Consider the following 17501-nt stretch of genomic DNA (forward strand, 5'->3'; position numbering starts at 1 on the left):
GTAGATAAAGTGACAGTGGGGATATTAAAATTGCAATATGACTCTACAATACGATATATAAAGTATACGTTATTGGAATGTGCACAGTTCTGTTTTAAGAGAATATCGAAGATGGTTTTAAAAATATTTTTGGCTGCCTTTCTCTTAGATTATTGTGTAAGTATTATAATGCTGACTTTAATATTCCTTCTTACAATATTTCCGATAGATTGCAGGTTTGATTGTTGATTTACCTATTGGAAAGGTACAAGGCACTACTTTTGCTTCTACCAATGGACAAACCTTTTATGCGTGGAGGGGTATACCTTATGGTGAACCTCCAGTGGGAGAATTGAGGTTTATGGTATTATTATGTTAGTGCCGAATCGATCTAATAACTTATTTAAAATTAAACTTATTTCAGCCTCCTGTCAAAGCTACTCCATGTGATTGTATTTTGGATGGTAGCAAAGACAGGGCTGCATGTTACTTTACTTGGACAGAGTGGCCGGCAATACCAGCTGGTCATAGCGAAGATTGCCTTTTCGTTAATGTATATTCTCCCGAGGACATTAACAATAATGTGGCAAACAACATAATCCTTGAAGACATTAATATTAATTGTTTTTTTTTTCAGAGTATCACAAATCGTCCCGTATTATTCTGGATTTATGGCGGATCCTTACAAACAGGTTCTGGTGATTTCATTAATACCGATCCGACTGCATTTCTTGAACAGGGTATCATTGTAGTCACATTTAACTACAGAGTAGGTACGTAGATTACACCAATACATATCTAAATTATATAATAACTCATTGTCTAATGCATATATAATTTTTTGGCCTTCTAAAAGTGTTAATATTCAACGATAATAAAAATGTTGATCCTTAAAAGCAAACAAGGATCGATCTAGGCCAGAGATCACTCAAAGACAAGAATAAATGGCAACCTATAAAAATATAGGGAGTAGATAGTTCAACGCAATGAGTGTTTTCTGAGGTTATATATGGTAACGGAATAAGAAAATACCTCTTATTCAGCTATAAATATATAAATCTGATTAAATCTTCCAAAGTGCCAAAGTATTAAGCCTATTGGCTGGCGAGTGACCAACTTAGAAATCGTCCAAGAAGACATTCTTACCCAGCTTGGTTAATGGTGTGACTGGGATCATCACCAAGTCGGCTATTTTTAAATTCTACTTCGACAGATTCTACTATAGCTATACAAGATAACTATTTTTGATCTCCTAAGTCGTAACAATCAAAAAGTGGATCAGTTTCACGAATACTAAGAAAATAATTCTTAATTGTTTTTCTTTAGTTACTTTTTAAAAATTATTTAATTATTTTTTTTTTCTTAATGTTGGTTTTAAAGTGTAGATTTAAGATCCAGTTTTAATTAGCACTCTACTGAGTACACACACCCACTGGTTTCCACATCACATAAGTTTAGAACAAGGCATAGTTTTCACACATAGCTTCTCCGCTGACTGTTTGTAGCCTTAAGTCTTTGTGGATGTAATGCTACAGCAAAGAACCTTGTTTTGATACTTTTAAATCATATTAATATTGAATTTATTTGCGCAATCCCAGAGATGCATACCGTAAGTCCACAATGGCTTCAACATTTGTATATATATATTTTTTTTTGATAACATCTTTATTAGATATGCTTAGTACAATCTTAAATATAAATTAATTTATTATTACATTTCATTTGTACTTGGATTAATTCACAAGCAAGACGAGTGCGAGATAAATACATCTATATGTATTCCTCAATCATGAAATTATAATAGCTTAAGCTATAGTTTACACTAAAGATATATACTTTATATAAGTTCGTATGATTTGGTCCGCTTCAATCTTCTGATATCCTGCACGTTGTCCAGTAGTTGTATTGCTTCCACGCTAGAATCTTCTTCTTTCGTGTTTTAAGGGGTATCTTGGATATATTCGCAAATCCATTTGATTTCCAACTCATCGTGCAGTTCTTCGTTGGTTACGTAGCGATAGGTATTGGTAATTAATCGAAGAATTTTGTTTTTGCAGCGTTGGATAGCTAGTTTTTTGAGCATAATTATTTGTGCCATCTTAAAGCATCCCGGAACATGTTTCAGTCGTAAACAGGCATTAAATATATATGTCAACATGATGAATGCTTTTCGTACAAGTTCTTTCAATAATCCAGGTAAAATGTCATCTATTCCAGGTGCCTTTTTAGGATTGAGATTATCAATTTCAGTGGCAACTTCCAATGGAGAAATTAGATTTAGATCTACATCGGGTTGATAAACACGAGATGTATTCGTTGTAGATTCTATATCATTAGGTTGAAATATGTTAGCTAAATAATTTGTATATATAATAATAATTTGTTTGAGATGATAATTCGGATTGTCGTCCAAATAACTCTCACATAATTTTGAGCCCCATACAAAGCTTTGCTCGTTTCTTCTTAACATTTCTTTTTCACTTGTGTTTGGCATCCTCATAGATTATGTCCAAGTGTTTTGTTATGTTCGCATATGGAATCACTCTAGAAGCAATTATCACTTATTCTAATCTTAACCTATTATCTTAATGATCAACGAATCTCCTTTTTCTTAGAAATTTTATCAATTACATTCGTAATATAACATACGTGATGATTTCTCGATAACTAATTGATATGGTATTTACTTACCCAATTTTAAATAAATTTCATGGCAGTTACTAACATAACACTAGATTAATATTTGAAAACTCCGGGGCTTATATTCGGATGTAGTGTATCATTAATGGTAACATTTTTATAATCCACTTTTAATATCAATTATAAATGTTACCGCGTAATTATTGTATATCGATTGATGACAAAACGTTACCGGAAATTTCTAAATACTTCTCTCTGGAAATCTAAATATAATATTCGCTTATTGTTCATTATGTTTAGGTGCTTTTGGATTTCTGTCAACAAACGACGATGTAATACTAGGCAATGCTGGTTTAAAAGATCAGAACTTGGCTTTAAGATGGACCAAAGAGAATATCCATTATTTTGGAGGAAATCCTGATGAAATTACGATTATGGGTGAGAGCGCCGGTGCTATGTCTGTTGGTTATCAGATTGTCAGTCCAAAATCAAAAGGTAGAAAATATTAATATTTCTTACCATATCTGCAGATTATATATTTCAGGATTGTTTAGAGGAGCTATAATGCAAAGCGGAAACTCTTTAAGCGATTTCTTTAAAGTTCCCACACAAGCCAGATCTTCTGCCTATGCTATAGCTAGTAGGATTAATTCATCAATAACGGACAGCAGTAGTTCCAGTGATGTTAAAGCAGTTCTGCAATCAGTTTCTGCTGATGACTTTATGCAGTATTCTAACGATCTGGGAGTTCTTGTGAGTTTAAAAGTCTAAATAAAAATTGTTTTTATATTAAAAATATCTTTTGCAGTTCACCACCATTTTGGAAGTAGAATCGGAAGATTCTTTCCTAACCGAGCCAATGTACGAAGTACTGGAGAGTGGAAACTTTAACCAAGTTCCTATTATAATCGGTCACAATTCGGAAGAATCCTTGTTCTTTTATAGCAGTAAAATAATTATATTAGTTAAAACTTAAAATACTTAGAATTGAAGCTTATCAAAATTGATTGCAGATTTTTTGAGGGTTGTGAATTTAAATAATATTTCTTTCTATATACAAACTATTTTTTGCAGTTGTCTATAATATCGAAAGTAGACTCTGTTAGTTATTAAGTTAGTTATTCAGACAAGCGCCTAATAATAGGTCAAGTTCCTATTATGCATGTATTCTGATGATGTTTTCACTTTAAAACGGCATTTGTTGAAACACATTCATACAATATGGATTAACTAAAATATGTTCCATCATTTTCTATAATTATTTCCTATCTTTCTGGCACAACGGCGATACCGTGTCGAAAGAATTATGTTGGTACAGCAGAAATCTAACCATCGATTCATTTTCGCATTGTGATCGCTTATTTGATGAAGTGCTTTCATCAAATGTGATAATGCTGCAGCATTATATTATTGTTCGAAACCGTGTACGAGCCAAGTCATGTTGCCTCGATCTGAACAAGTGATAATCAGATGGCGTTATGTTTGATGAATAGACTGGGTGCACTAGAACTTCGTATTCGGCCTGCAACAGTGCATCCCTTACAACTCTTGCAACGTGTTACCGTTGGTCTTTCTGACAATAAGTCGCTCAATTTATTGAATTGACGCTGGTCCCAAGTTTTATGTCTTATATATTACATTGATTGTGAACTAACTTTTTTTGCTTCTTGAAGTTTTCTTGTAAACTCATTGCTTTATTGCGAACATTGTCATTTCTTGTGTGTGTTTTGTGTTTTCAATCATTAGTTACTACTCTATCCCACTATTCTTGAATTTGAAACTATTATAAGCATTGTTTTTTAAAAAACCTCTGTTCAATTATCCCAGAAGACATCCGGGCTTACCCAGCTTGGTTACTGGCGTGACTGGGATCATTTTCCTTTTCGGATTTTGTACTCTAGCCTAGGATAATCACAAATATTAAACAATCACAAACATAAATTTATGACCATGCCCTAGCAGTATTCGAACCTGCGACTATCGCAACAGTAGGTGGACCGTCCTGTCGCCTTTACCCCTGCGCCAACCGATTAACCTCTGTTTTAAAAATATTGATAATAAAAATAGATTAACGTTAGTTAAATCGGGAATTAGAAATATCTGAATATGATATATAGATTATTACGAATTTTGTAGTATACAGTAGGTGATCGGGTTAAAATATGTATTTCTTTCAATCTTTAAATGCTGCACTCAGTTATCTCTCGTTTTAATATCCTAATTCCTCGTCATTGAATGTTTCTTGACTGATCACGCCACTCTTTGCTGATCTTTTTTGATGTACATTTGTTATTGTGTGATAAAATTTAACAATATAGCTTTTTATATAATTTTTTATACATTTCTTTTCATTAAAATTGAGTTTAAATATATTATTTGATTTTTGCAGCGGAAGATGATTTACAAAATAATGCTGATTCTATTGACGCGTCTCCTTCTCTCTTGATACCCAACATGCCACTAAAAGATGGAGTCGATCGACAAGAAATTGGGGAAAAAATTAAAGACATTTATGTCGGCGATGGAAACTATAGTAGTAACCTGGCTGCAGTTCTTAATGTAAGTTTGAGCCATATTTTTGCGAATCTCTATTAACTCGTCTATATTGATCTTCTAGTGGTATAGTGATGATAGATTCGTCAGGACCACGTACAAGCAGGCACTTCTTCAATCAAAGTACGTGCCAGTATACTTTTATAGACTGTCTTTTTATGGTACGCCAAGTAAAGGACATTTTTTGATACCAGGTAGTAAAAAATGATATAAGCATTACTATAGTTATTGTATGGTCAATTTTTCTAGGTGCTGGTAAAGTTTCGCATGGTGCTGATGTCCCGTATTTTTTTAATATCACTGTAAGCCCACTTAAAACAAATGAAGATTTCCTTACAAGACAGCGTATGGTAACTTTGTGGAGTAACTTTGTCAAAACTTTGTAAGTAATTATTAATCGCTGAAATCCACTTTACAATTTCTCGTCTGAATTAACAGAACAACCCTAAGTCTATTTCGATAATTTTTATATTATCAATATAAACTAAGCTTGGGTTATTTTTTTATTTTTTATCGAAAAGCCTGACGAGATTTAGGAAGGCTGTCCCGTTTTTTTCATTTGTGAAATTGCAAATAATTAGTGTTTGAATCTATTTGAACTTTAACTATTCGTTCGATATGATGAATTATATAGATGAATGTATGAATGCTGCAGAACTGCCTAATAACCACTCGCCATTTTATTCCCTTGGATTAACAAACGTTAACAAATTATTTATTGAGAATAATCTCCAATAGAAAATTAAATTCCTCTACGTATGTGTTTTCAAATAGCAGTAGCACTAGATAAAAGCGTTGTATTTTGAAGACAGAGTTAACGTTTGTATAGTTATATTTTTAACGATATTTTTAAGCTTCAAAACTTTGTGACGATATTTTTGACTATATATTAATACACTATGTTTGCTTGTAAAAGTAAAAATCATATATCACATATCAGCGATATCTATTGGTAATAAGTATTAATATAACTAACTATTAAATAACTTAACCTAACTCTTAAACTCAATTGTTTTTAAATTGCTTTTCATAAAATAACAGTTTTTAAGTTAGTGTTAGTGAACTATTCCGTATAACAAACAATAATCATGGAGTGCTGAAAAGTGTATTTTTAACATCCATTGCTTTTGTGGTCTTAGTTAAAGAGAGAAGTTATTAAATATTTTTAAAAACAGAAACAATACTGCTCCGTCATATCATAATTATAGGTTTTGGTTTCAATGAAAATAGCAAAGATCAGCCTGGAAGGTCAAGAAAGTCGAATATAATGAAATGCATGTCTTGGACGAATATCCAACTGACGCTTTCAAAGAGTTTTCAGACAGTTTACCACTTGATCAACTGTTTCCAGTTATTTATATGCGGTGGAAAAGATCCCTAAGGAGGGAAAATGACTGCCACACAAATTGACAGAAAATGGCATTTCAACCCGTTTCAATATCGCAATTTATTTGCTTGCCATGCTACGACATTTCCATGCACAAAAAGTCACGGTTAGCCCAGGAGGGCTCTCAACATCTACACCCAAGTAGAATGGCTATAAAGTCTTGTACATATGGAGGGATCAGCAAGGTATGGTGTATTGCAAGCTGCTAAAATCAAATGAAACTGATTGCAGATGTCTACAGATGTCAATTGAATAATTTCGATGAACTGTAACCTGATTGAACGATGTATTGTTGCATCCTCTAGCATGACAACGCTAGATCACACGTTGCCAGAGCAGTGAAGAATACGCTGTTGAAGGTCAAATGGGAAGTTCTGCCGCACTCACCAAGCATAGTACCTTCTGATTATATTGTATAATATATTGATACTTAAAATAAAGAATGTTTTGCTACTATTAGTTTTTGACATATTATTTTCATTATGAATACACAAAACAGTGAGAGAATAATTTATACTTTTTAGTATCTTATTGAGTATTTTGAGTAACACTTGATTTTAAATAATTTTTTAATGATTTTAGAAATCCCACACCAGATGGTTCAAACTCCGATGTGCTTCAAAATATCACATGGCCAGTTACAACACCTAGCAACGTTCAAGTACTGGATATCGGAGACGACATGGAAATATACGCAGGCCCTAAAATGAAAGATATACCATTCTGGGACAGTATATGGGAGACTTATTCATATAGGCCATATAATACATTCTAAAAGTGCCATTAAACTGAATACAAACGTTTTATTATGTATTTTATTGAACTATTAAATGTTATGGAATTATACCTATTTTAGATATATTTTTATTTGTATATTCTGTTAACAAATAATATATCTTCATCGTCTCTACAAAAATTAAGATATTAACTGGGAAGTTTTGATACACCCACTTTAGTGATGATTATATCATTCATAATTAGGTGTTTAGTTATAAATATATAAAACTGTTTCTGAAAATCTCTTCTAACCGCATTTTCCAAATATTGCCACTAGCTCCATAAAAATAAATTATAAGAGGCTAGTCGTAGAAACGCCAGGTATACCCACAATAATTTGAATTTGGCAGTTCATGTAAATTGTATGTATATTTGAAGAATTTAATATAAATAAAATAAATTATCTTGAATTCCCAAATTTTTTTTTTTGAAACAATTTTCATCTTCTATAATATATAATAAATGTAATATGAAAAAACTTTTGTAAATATATTTTAAAATAATTTTAAGAGAAAATAAAATAATATGTAAGATAACAATTGTAATGTGTTTATTATTACATATACAAACATTACAATAACAAACCAAAGTTATACAACATATTGTTTTTCATAAAAAGTTTATTTTGTCTTTACGTTTTTTTTTCGTTATAATTGAAAAATTATATCGGCTATATGGTGACCGCGATTCGCTATACAACTTTCGGCTCTTTTTAAGGCATTTTTCATGACATTCTGCAACACCTGAGACTGAATTTTTCCAATTTCGTTTAAACTTTTGATTTTAAAAAACCATATAAGAAAAAGTCTGGTGCTGTTAAATCCAGAGATCTGGCTGGTCATGCTAAATCGCCACTTCGCGAGATTAGTCTTCGTGAATTGTTGAAGAAGCTGTGTATGCTGTGGCCCCATCTTGTTGAAACCACATGTCCACTAGTCCTTACTCTTCCATTTCAGGCGCAAGACATTTTCAAATCATGTCTTGGTATCGTTCAGCTGTAACAGTAACTCTAACAGCTTGGTCATTTTCAAATAAATAGGGACTAATGATGTTTCCAACATGAATACAACACCATACAGTTGTTTTTAGTGGATGCAATAATGTTCATGTATTAATTAAGGATTCTGTGCTCCCCAAAACCGACTGTTCTGTTTATTGATAAGGACTCTGACAAGAAAATGGGCTTCATACTTCATTACCAATTTAGACGAAGAATCTTCAATTTCACCAGACAGCCTTAGGACTACATTACTATACTCAACTCGTTGATCAGGACCTCTCGGTAACAATTTTTGGACTAATTGAATTTTGTACGGGGATATTGTCAAATAGTTTTCAAAATGGACCTTAAACTACGTGTAGAAATGTGTTAACTGGTAACTACGTCTTCGAATTGATGTTTCTGGAAACTCTGCAACACTATCGCGTACCAGAGCCACAATTTCAGCATTACGAGACGTCCGTTGTCTTCCAAAACGAGGCCTGTGTGCCGTACTCTCAAACATTCTTATATAAACGATAAATTGTGGTTTTATGAGGCACTGTGTCTAGTGGCAATAATGAAACGATTATTTTCAATATATATTGTCACTATTTCTGCTCGTTTTCGTGGCGTATATTTATCCATAAAAAAATTTGGACGTATATACAGCACAATGGTTAAATCGAAACTAAGCTCAACGTCACACAACCGAGATGGCGTGTAAGTGCAATCAAAGTATTAGCGGGATTTTTGCCCCACTTCTTATTTCTATAAAAACATCTGATAAACTCTCTTCCATACCTCCCATCAGGTAGAGTTCTTACGCCCACTCTCTTGTGTGATGTCCCCCTTAGATTCAAATAACAAGCTTCCACTTATCTTTACAATCATATAATAATTAATATATCTATAAAATCGCAAAATAATATATCTATACAATTACATAATAATATACCTTGTTTAAAATGAAAAGGTCATATCTGAAACTGCGCCTGTCGGTTGGAAGGTTGGAACTGCGTTGGAATTTTTGTATCATTCTTGACTTAAGTTTTTTTGCTTGCTGAAATCGGGAAACGGAATCCTATTACGGATACGCAGTCTCAGACACCCGCAGGAATAATGGACTTGGACTGGTTATGTAGAGGCTGCCTACTAAACTCCACAATATAAGCTGATACTTTGTATTGTTGGTAAAGAGAGTGTACGTGACCTGTAACAGTATTAAGAGGCATATGAGGGCATGGCGTCGTCACCACAGCATGAGGTTTACTGTCTGAGTTAATCGTTCGATGGAAAAGGTCAGAACGATGGGAGGAAGACTACGGCGAAGTGGTATCATCTGCGATGGAATAAGGTCAAGAAGAGTTGGATGTGTTAATGTCCTAATGACGGCCATCAGAAAGAACTAGCGACACATCGGTTTTTCTTTTTGTGTACATTTTGTCTAGTCTGTGCCTGAAATTCGACAAAGGTGTTTCATTTCAATAGTTTATGGGCCTAGGCCTTTTGTAAACTATTCTAACCTCTAAAAGTTGAAAACACGTGTTTCTGTGACTGTACAATTTCGGAGTAATTTAAAATTAAAATTATTGCGCAAGAATGGCTGCTAGCTACACTATAAATATTCCTAATCTGAAAGGAAGAGAAAATTATGATGAGTAAACGTTCGATATGGAGAACTATCTGATTTTGTAGTAATTTTCCAATTGTATATCGGAAATTATAGAAGAACATGTCGCCAAGACAAAGTTAATTTTGGCAATCGACGGAAGGAAACGATCCCTATACTTTCATATCCAAGCAGCGAGAATGACTATAGTGCTTTCGAACAAGTTGAAGAAGACATTGTCTGACAATAAATGTTTTGACAGGACAGAAATTAAGAAGAACTGTATTCGATATAAATGATGAATTGATCGGATTACTATTGCTAGCTGTATTACCAAAGAAATTGCCATTTGAAATTTTAAATAATAACGAAAGAGCAGTTTGGGATGAAGATTAAACAGACTCTATAAAACAGACTACTGAATACTGAAGTAGATGCCAGTAGCAGTGGAAGCGTGTTTGCCAGCAAATAGCATTAGCGGAAAACTGAAATGCAAATAAACACTCAAAATTCGGCACAAGCAGAAAGCAAGTAAAGTCTTATAGTTGCAAACAAATCGAACGCTTCCAAAATGAATGTTCCAATAAGGAGAAAGATGATGGCAAGGCGAAGAATAGTTCTAATGCTTTTAGTGCATATTTTCTGAATGGCTCGTTAAGCAAGTCAGACTGGTATATAGATTCTGCTGCAATTGTATATTTGAAGTACGTTCAGAGCCAGATTGAATTGAAACAAATAATGGTGGGCAATAAAACAAAGGTTCCTGTGATTTGTTCAAGGAAAACAAATCTAACGACAGTTGTAGGACCGGATAAGTAGAATATTGCCATTAAAAATTTGTTGTGTGTCCTAATTCTAGCTACAAATACAATTGTCAGTTAGTCAACTGATTAGAAATGGAATCTCTGTTAAGTTTAACTCTGTATTTAACAAGCAGAACAGATTAGTCGGGACAGCAGATTTGTGAGATGTCTATACATTCAACAGATGGAAGGCTAATAGGTGTTTATTGTCAGCATTGCAGCAGCAGTGTAGTGTTGTTGAAGGACTTAATTATGCAGGAATTTTAAACGTAAGACAACAAAATTGTCAAGTATGATGTGAGTATAAGTAAAATTGAGCACCATTTAAAGATTAAGGGCACAGAGCTAAGAAATTGTCGGAGATAATTTAAACGGATCTATGTAGTCCAATGGAAAAACTTTCGCTAGGTGGATCGAAGTATTTCATAAACTCTAATGATGATTTTGGACGAATGGATGTTGTATGCTTCTTAAAATCGAAAGATTAAGTTATAGAATATTTTAGGATTTTCAAACACATGGTGCGAATGACGAAAAGAGAGATGACGGAAACAAATAATAAAAATATTGAGGTGAGACAATGGTGGTGAATTCTGCAGCAAGAAGTTCGAGCAAAAATTGGCATTGAATGGTTTAATTCATCAAAAGACAAATCTCTACACTCCTCAACAGAATGACATGTCCGAGAGAATTAAGAGAACCCTACTCTCAAAAGCTTAATATATGCCATTTGTTACAAAATTAGAGAACTTCTGGGCTGAGTAAAATTCCATGGGAGCTGTGAACAGTGAGAGTACCTGATGTTAAAAACGTAAAAATGTTTGGCAGCTAAGTCATGGTTCACGTTCTCAAAGAAAAACGATGGAAATGAGTCAAGAAGGCTGAAAATGTATTTTGTAAGTTATGATACATAAATTAAAGGTAATCGAGTATATAATCCTATAAAAAATTCAGTTTTTACTAACAGAAATATGAACATCATGAAGAATATTGCTGAAGTAAACCCAGAAGCAAATAATAACCAAAAATCAATCCCAGTGGGAGTTCGCATTGTTGATGATATATCCAAGGTATACCTTCAGATAATCTTAATCATATTAAGGATGATTATTTAGGCGATGAAAGTGATTCACTTCTGAATAAGAAAGTGTACCAGTATTAAGAAGATCGTAAAGGATTCTAAAACCCAAGAAGTTCAAAAACTACTGCACTTGTATGTATCTGAAAAGATCACATTTAGATTCAAAAACTGTCAAGGGGGCCTTGCAACAACCTGATGGTGATAAATGGAGGAAAGGTATGGAATATGAGCTGAATTAATTTGAGGAAGACCTAGTTGGGGCCTAGTTGACATTCCTGATAAAAAGAGAATAGTGCAGTGCAGGTGGGTGTTTAGATTGTGAAACAAGATCTGGATATTATATATTTGGATGTTACAGCAACAACTTTTCTGAATGGAACTTTAAAGGAAAATGTGTATATGATGTTACTTAAAAAATTTAAAACTAAAACTAAAAATAAGTGTTTAGAATTAAATAAGGTTATATAGGATCTAAAGCAGTCTGTCAGAGCATGGTATATAAAGGTTGATGTTGTTGTTGGAATATAAAAAGTGTGAACAAGAACCTTGTTTATATACGAAAATTGGAGGTAGCTTATTGACTTTTGTAACTTTATATATTAATGACTTTTTATGTTTTGCTAAAATATGAACTATTTTGACGTGACCTGATATAAGTTATTCGGTTAGTTATTTAAGTCAATTTATCAATTGCTTCGATGAAGCTCATTGGAAACAAGCTAAGAGGGTTTTACGCTATTTGAAATGTACCAAACAGCATGGCCTAAAATTCCAAGGAGTTAATACGGAATTTTTTGTTGAAGCTGCAGATTCAAATGATCGCAAACTTTATGGTTCCATGATATCGTCGGAATGCAGAAAGCAAAGAATCATTGCGTTGTCGATCAGTGAGGAGGAATAGAGAGAAGTGTTTGAAGCTTTAAAGGAGGCTATTTAATGGTTGAATTAATAGGAGTCGTTAATTATTATTTAAGGAAAATCACAGGGCTATTAAGTTGTCTGTGAATCCAATGTATCATAAAATATCTAATCATATAGATAACCGTCATCATTTTATACGTAATGCAGTTGTTGGATCCAGACGTCCTCTAGTTCTTGCTCTTCCATTTCAGGCATAAGAAATTTTCGCATCATGTCTTGAATCATGAAGACCAGGCATGTGGCCTAGTTGATAATCATGATAAAAAGAGAATAGTGCAGTGCAAGTGGTTGTTTAGAAGAAAAAATTATTTTGACAATAAATTTAAAAAATTGGAATATGAAAAGTGTGAACAAGAACCTTGTTTATGTACGAAAATTAGAGGTAGCTTATTGACTTTTGTAACTTTATATATTAATAGTTTTTTATTTTTTGCTAATGATGTTGCAGATATCAATATTTTAAAATATGAGCTAGAGCAGCATTTCAAATTTATAGATCTAGGACAAGTATGAGTCTGAATATCGAGAAAAAGAATAAAATTAGAGAATAGAATTTGTTTAAACCAACAACAGTACATTTATAAACTTTTAAGACGATTCAATATGTCAGATTGTAAACCGGCATGTACGACAATAGATGTTAGCATTAACCTGGGAAAAAGTGAAAAATCATATAATGAGAAATTGCTGTTTGGTTCATTAATGTGTCTTACTGTTTTGACGCGACCTGGTATAAGTTATTCGGTTAGTTATTTAAGTCAATTTTATAATTGCTTCGATGAAGCTCATTATAAACAAGCTAAGAGGGTTTTATACTATTTAAAAATTCCAATCAATGCGTTGTCGTTCAGTGAGGGAGAATATATGGAAGTTTTTGAAGCTTTAACCTACGGTTGGGGCTTTTTAATGATTGAATTAATAGGAGTCGTTAATTATTATTTAACGATAATTACAGCACTATTAAGTTGTCTGTGAATCCAATGTACCGTAAAGGATAGCATATAGATAAATGTCATCATTTCATACGTAATGCAGTTGCTGATAAGCTGGTAAAACTTAGGCATTTATAGATAGCTGACATGCCTGGTGATGTTTTTGACGAAGGATTTCAGTTTAACTAAACATTACAAGTTTTTGTATTCACTCATTAACTGTAAAACACAATGATGAAATCTCTCAGCACTATCGATGCATTGGCATTTTTGTTGCATACATATTGTATATAATGTCTGGTCTGTGCGGGAAATTCGATAAAGGTGTTTATTTCAATAATTGTTCTCATGGGAATTTTATTCTGAAAAACTTGAAGCGGTTCCACATGACCAAGAGTGAGATAGACACTGGAGCCATATAGAACGATCGACCGAGCCAGCATCTTGTACAGGTGAGATTTTATTGAAAGATAAAGTCGGCTGGCCCGATTGGTGAGCGGGAACGGCAGATTGACAATACATTGATCTTTCTGGAGGGACTTTTGTATCTGGAAATTCCACCTAAACTTTCGGTGGAAGAGATTTCCACTGCGCAGAAGTCCCTGAGAGTTAATATAATCGGACGATGGCTCGAGTGTAAAGAGTGTGTCGACGATAACTTGTACATTAGAAAGACGATTGATATTCTGGAGAATGAATAGTACAGAATACTGGGACTGTAGCGTTGTCCAATAGCGGGGTGATGAATAGGATCGTCCGGTAGGGCGAGATCGAGCTGTAAGTTTATGCACGGACGGATGCAAGTTCGTGCGCGGACTATTTCCTTTACAAGGAAGTGACGGGAGTACAAGGAGGCGACGAGTAGAGATAGATTCAATGTTTGGTGATAATACAATACAAGTGGAGGCAGGAGGTTGTGTTTGATTCCTTTTTTAACTAGGATAGCGGTTCCATCGCCGCTAGCTGGGACATGTTCATTCCTATATACCATATATAGTCAAAAAGAGAAAAACGGTGGAAGAGTTTTAGAAAAATATTCTGCATAAGGATCGATATATCGATGTCCGAAAAAGAAAGAGTGAGTTTCAGATTCAGTTTTTTATTGCGTATGCTATTGGTGTTCCACGATATGATTTTTAGCACTTTGGAAACAGCCACTACGACGAGTAAAAGACTGCTTATAGTTAGATGGGAACCGAATTCAAGAACAGATGGGAGTTGATGCTTAGGCGGCTATATTGGCAAGGGATTATTGAAAGACCGAATGATTTAAAGAACTACAGTATGCTGATCATCTGGTGCAGCTTGAAGGTAGTTGGTAGACCCGCCGCCAGTGCAGGAAGTTACACTTGAGCTGGAGTGGGATATTGGTGGGATTAGTCGGGCTAGAGAAGCAAAGCTTTTGGACTATTCTCCTGCACCCGTCATTACTCCAGGCAGAATTTGTGTTAGCAGAAGCTGGTCTGGATTTGGTTGGTTTGGGTTTCCTAGGAGCAGGTTGGCAGCTACAGACTGATCGTTGCCTCTCTGGAGTTCTTTCACTTTCACGATTGATGGACATATGTTGGTAAGGTTGTTGAGGTCGTTTTCTTCAATAGGCCCAACGACCTGAATAACTTTTCCTGACATGAGTTTCTATCTTTGAAAATATGTTGGATGAAAGCCTTGGCGATCTTGCGGATGGTCACACGGATTGCCTTTTCAGACGGTGGACAGAAGGAATGAAGTGAATGCTTTTCAATATATATGGGAGCTTCATTAGTTTGGTGGATGGCTGCAAGTTAACCTTGATTCTCTGCTGGTTGGGTTAGGTAATCGGCTTGATCGCTCGCTTTACTGCAGCAGCCTGTCTTTCCTTGTTGACGGCCTTCGGCAACTGACTTGGCTGTGGCGGAGTGATGGAACCTTTCTTCCTCTTCCCGTCGCATTGGAGGCTGATATACTGGCTGGGTCGGGGTAGGTCCGGCCAGGGTAACAACATCCGCATTGGGATGAGTTCGTCTCCCTACTTGTTGAGCTGTACTCTTAATTGTATGATCTCATTTTTCAGGTTTGTATTCTCTTTTCGCAGATCCTTAGTGGGTGTGTCCAATATTTCCGGTAATTCCTCGGTTGTTGGAGAGCTGGGGCGACTTTCTGGAGGCGGTGATGTGTCTGACGTTCAAGACGCCATTGTTCCACTTGTAAAGCTCTTTCCGACGTTTACAAACATTTAAGATATATGAGCAAAGGTGCTGGTAAGAGCGATTAATGAGTCGATCATTTGAAAATCAAATCCGAGCCCCGAATGAGCAGGTAGGCTCAACCAGCTATTTGCACTGTCTCTTTCTCCACCTACAGTGTATATTCGGCCATTTTAAAATTAACCGTTGATTGAGTGAAAACAAATAACCTAGAGCATTTAGATATTTAAAAAATATATTGACTTTATACATATTTGATGTATTAACAAGTTTATACTAATAACAATAAAATTTTTGTGTTATTTTTAGTATTGTAACATACATTGGTTAAGTTTTGTAACGTTAAAATATCCAAAGAGCATCAATTTTATTTATAGTGAGAATATTAAACGATGTATGAGATAAATAATATACAATTATATTATAAGTAATATTAAAGACAATTATAAATTTTATACACATTTTGTTGTAATTAACCATCCATTTATTTTTGGTTAGTAAATGACAGTCCTTCAATTAAAATATAATCAGTTCGGTGGTCGATTGATTACTGGGGTGTGTCCATCAAAAATAGTAGCAAAAATGGCGATGAAAAACTGATAAAAATTAAACTTTTACTTCAATCCTGATATATTTTTCTGACAATTTAAATTTTCTTTTATAAGTGAAGTGTTGACGTGAATTGTTTATTCAATTCACGTCAACATTAATCATATAACATATAACATTAATAAAGATGTATAATAACCATAAAAATTTAAATTTTAATTAAATTAAATTAGTTAAAATTTATACCGGTATACCGGACACGACCGTTCACATCGATATTGCGATACCCCTCTATCGGTGTGAACGGTCGTGTCCGGTCTACCCAGCCTACCTGTTCTTCCGAAAACTACTCGCATTTGATTTTCAAAAGGATACTGTAAATTGAAGGTAATTTCAGTTTAGCACATGCTCATTTTCATTTATTTCAATTAATAGTCTGAGTGAACAAGCGCTCTCGTGACAAGCTCTACGCAAGCGCATATATCTTGTTTATAACTGGTGTTCAAAACTTTTCTCTAATATATATTTCTTTGTATATCGTTACGCGACGGAGAAATTTAGCCTTATGAAATTAAAAAGCAATACTCAAACATTAATAAAATTATTACATTAGTTACAATAGTAAAGGAAGTGCTGGAAACTTATTTAAAGACTAGTAAATATGAAAATTAGAATTCATTTTAAATGAAATATTTTAAACTAAATTCTAATTAAAAAACACATCTCTTTTAGTAACGCAGTATATATATAAAAAATAACGAAAATTTAAACACATTTTTCTTGGAAGACTCGAGCCTTTCTATACATTCTATTGTATCAAAGTAAAAAAAGCAATTTTTTACCATTTTTTAAATATTACGAATAGAAAAAGTTTCAAAAATATTTTTCTTTAGAATATACCCTTTTCACTTGTAAATTCACAAAAAAATATTGTGTTTTATTTGCCAAATTCTTTTTCACTTTCTTTGTTCATTGGTTTTACAACATAATAATTATCGAAAGTTGATTTAAAATTTATTGTATTTACAGTTTAGTTCAAAGTAAAAGGTATAATGTATATGTGTATAAATATGTACATAGTAAAACTTTCAAATATTCATAGTAT

General features: G+C 33.8%; 1 protein-coding gene across 1 annotated transcript; it reads left to right on the forward strand.

Moving 5' to 3' along the window:
- Positions 1 to 4: 4 nt before the first annotated feature.
- Positions 5 to 7409, forward strand: LOC143196575 (para-nitrobenzyl esterase). The gene is made up of 11 exons (XM_076404353.1): positions 5 to 156; positions 209 to 343; positions 404 to 562; positions 617 to 752; positions 2920 to 3114; positions 3164 to 3372; positions 3428 to 3566; positions 5009 to 5178; positions 5237 to 5366; positions 5422 to 5554; positions 7142 to 7409. The coding sequence occupies exons 1-11, from the start codon at positions 112 to 114 to the stop codon at positions 7332 to 7334; spliced, it is 1644 nt and encodes a 547-aa protein (XP_076260468.1). The 5' UTR covers positions 5 to 111; the 3' UTR covers positions 7335 to 7409.
- Positions 7410 to 17501: the final 10092 nt, after the last annotated feature.

Source organism: Rhynchophorus ferrugineus, unplaced genomic scaffold, assembly GCF_030347505.1.
Source record: "Rhynchophorus ferrugineus isolate W39M unplaced genomic scaffold, kcgeb_rfMv2 rfM1, whole genome shotgun sequence".
Classification (NCBI taxonomy): domain Eukaryota; kingdom Metazoa; phylum Arthropoda; class Insecta; order Coleoptera; family Curculionidae; genus Rhynchophorus; species Rhynchophorus ferrugineus.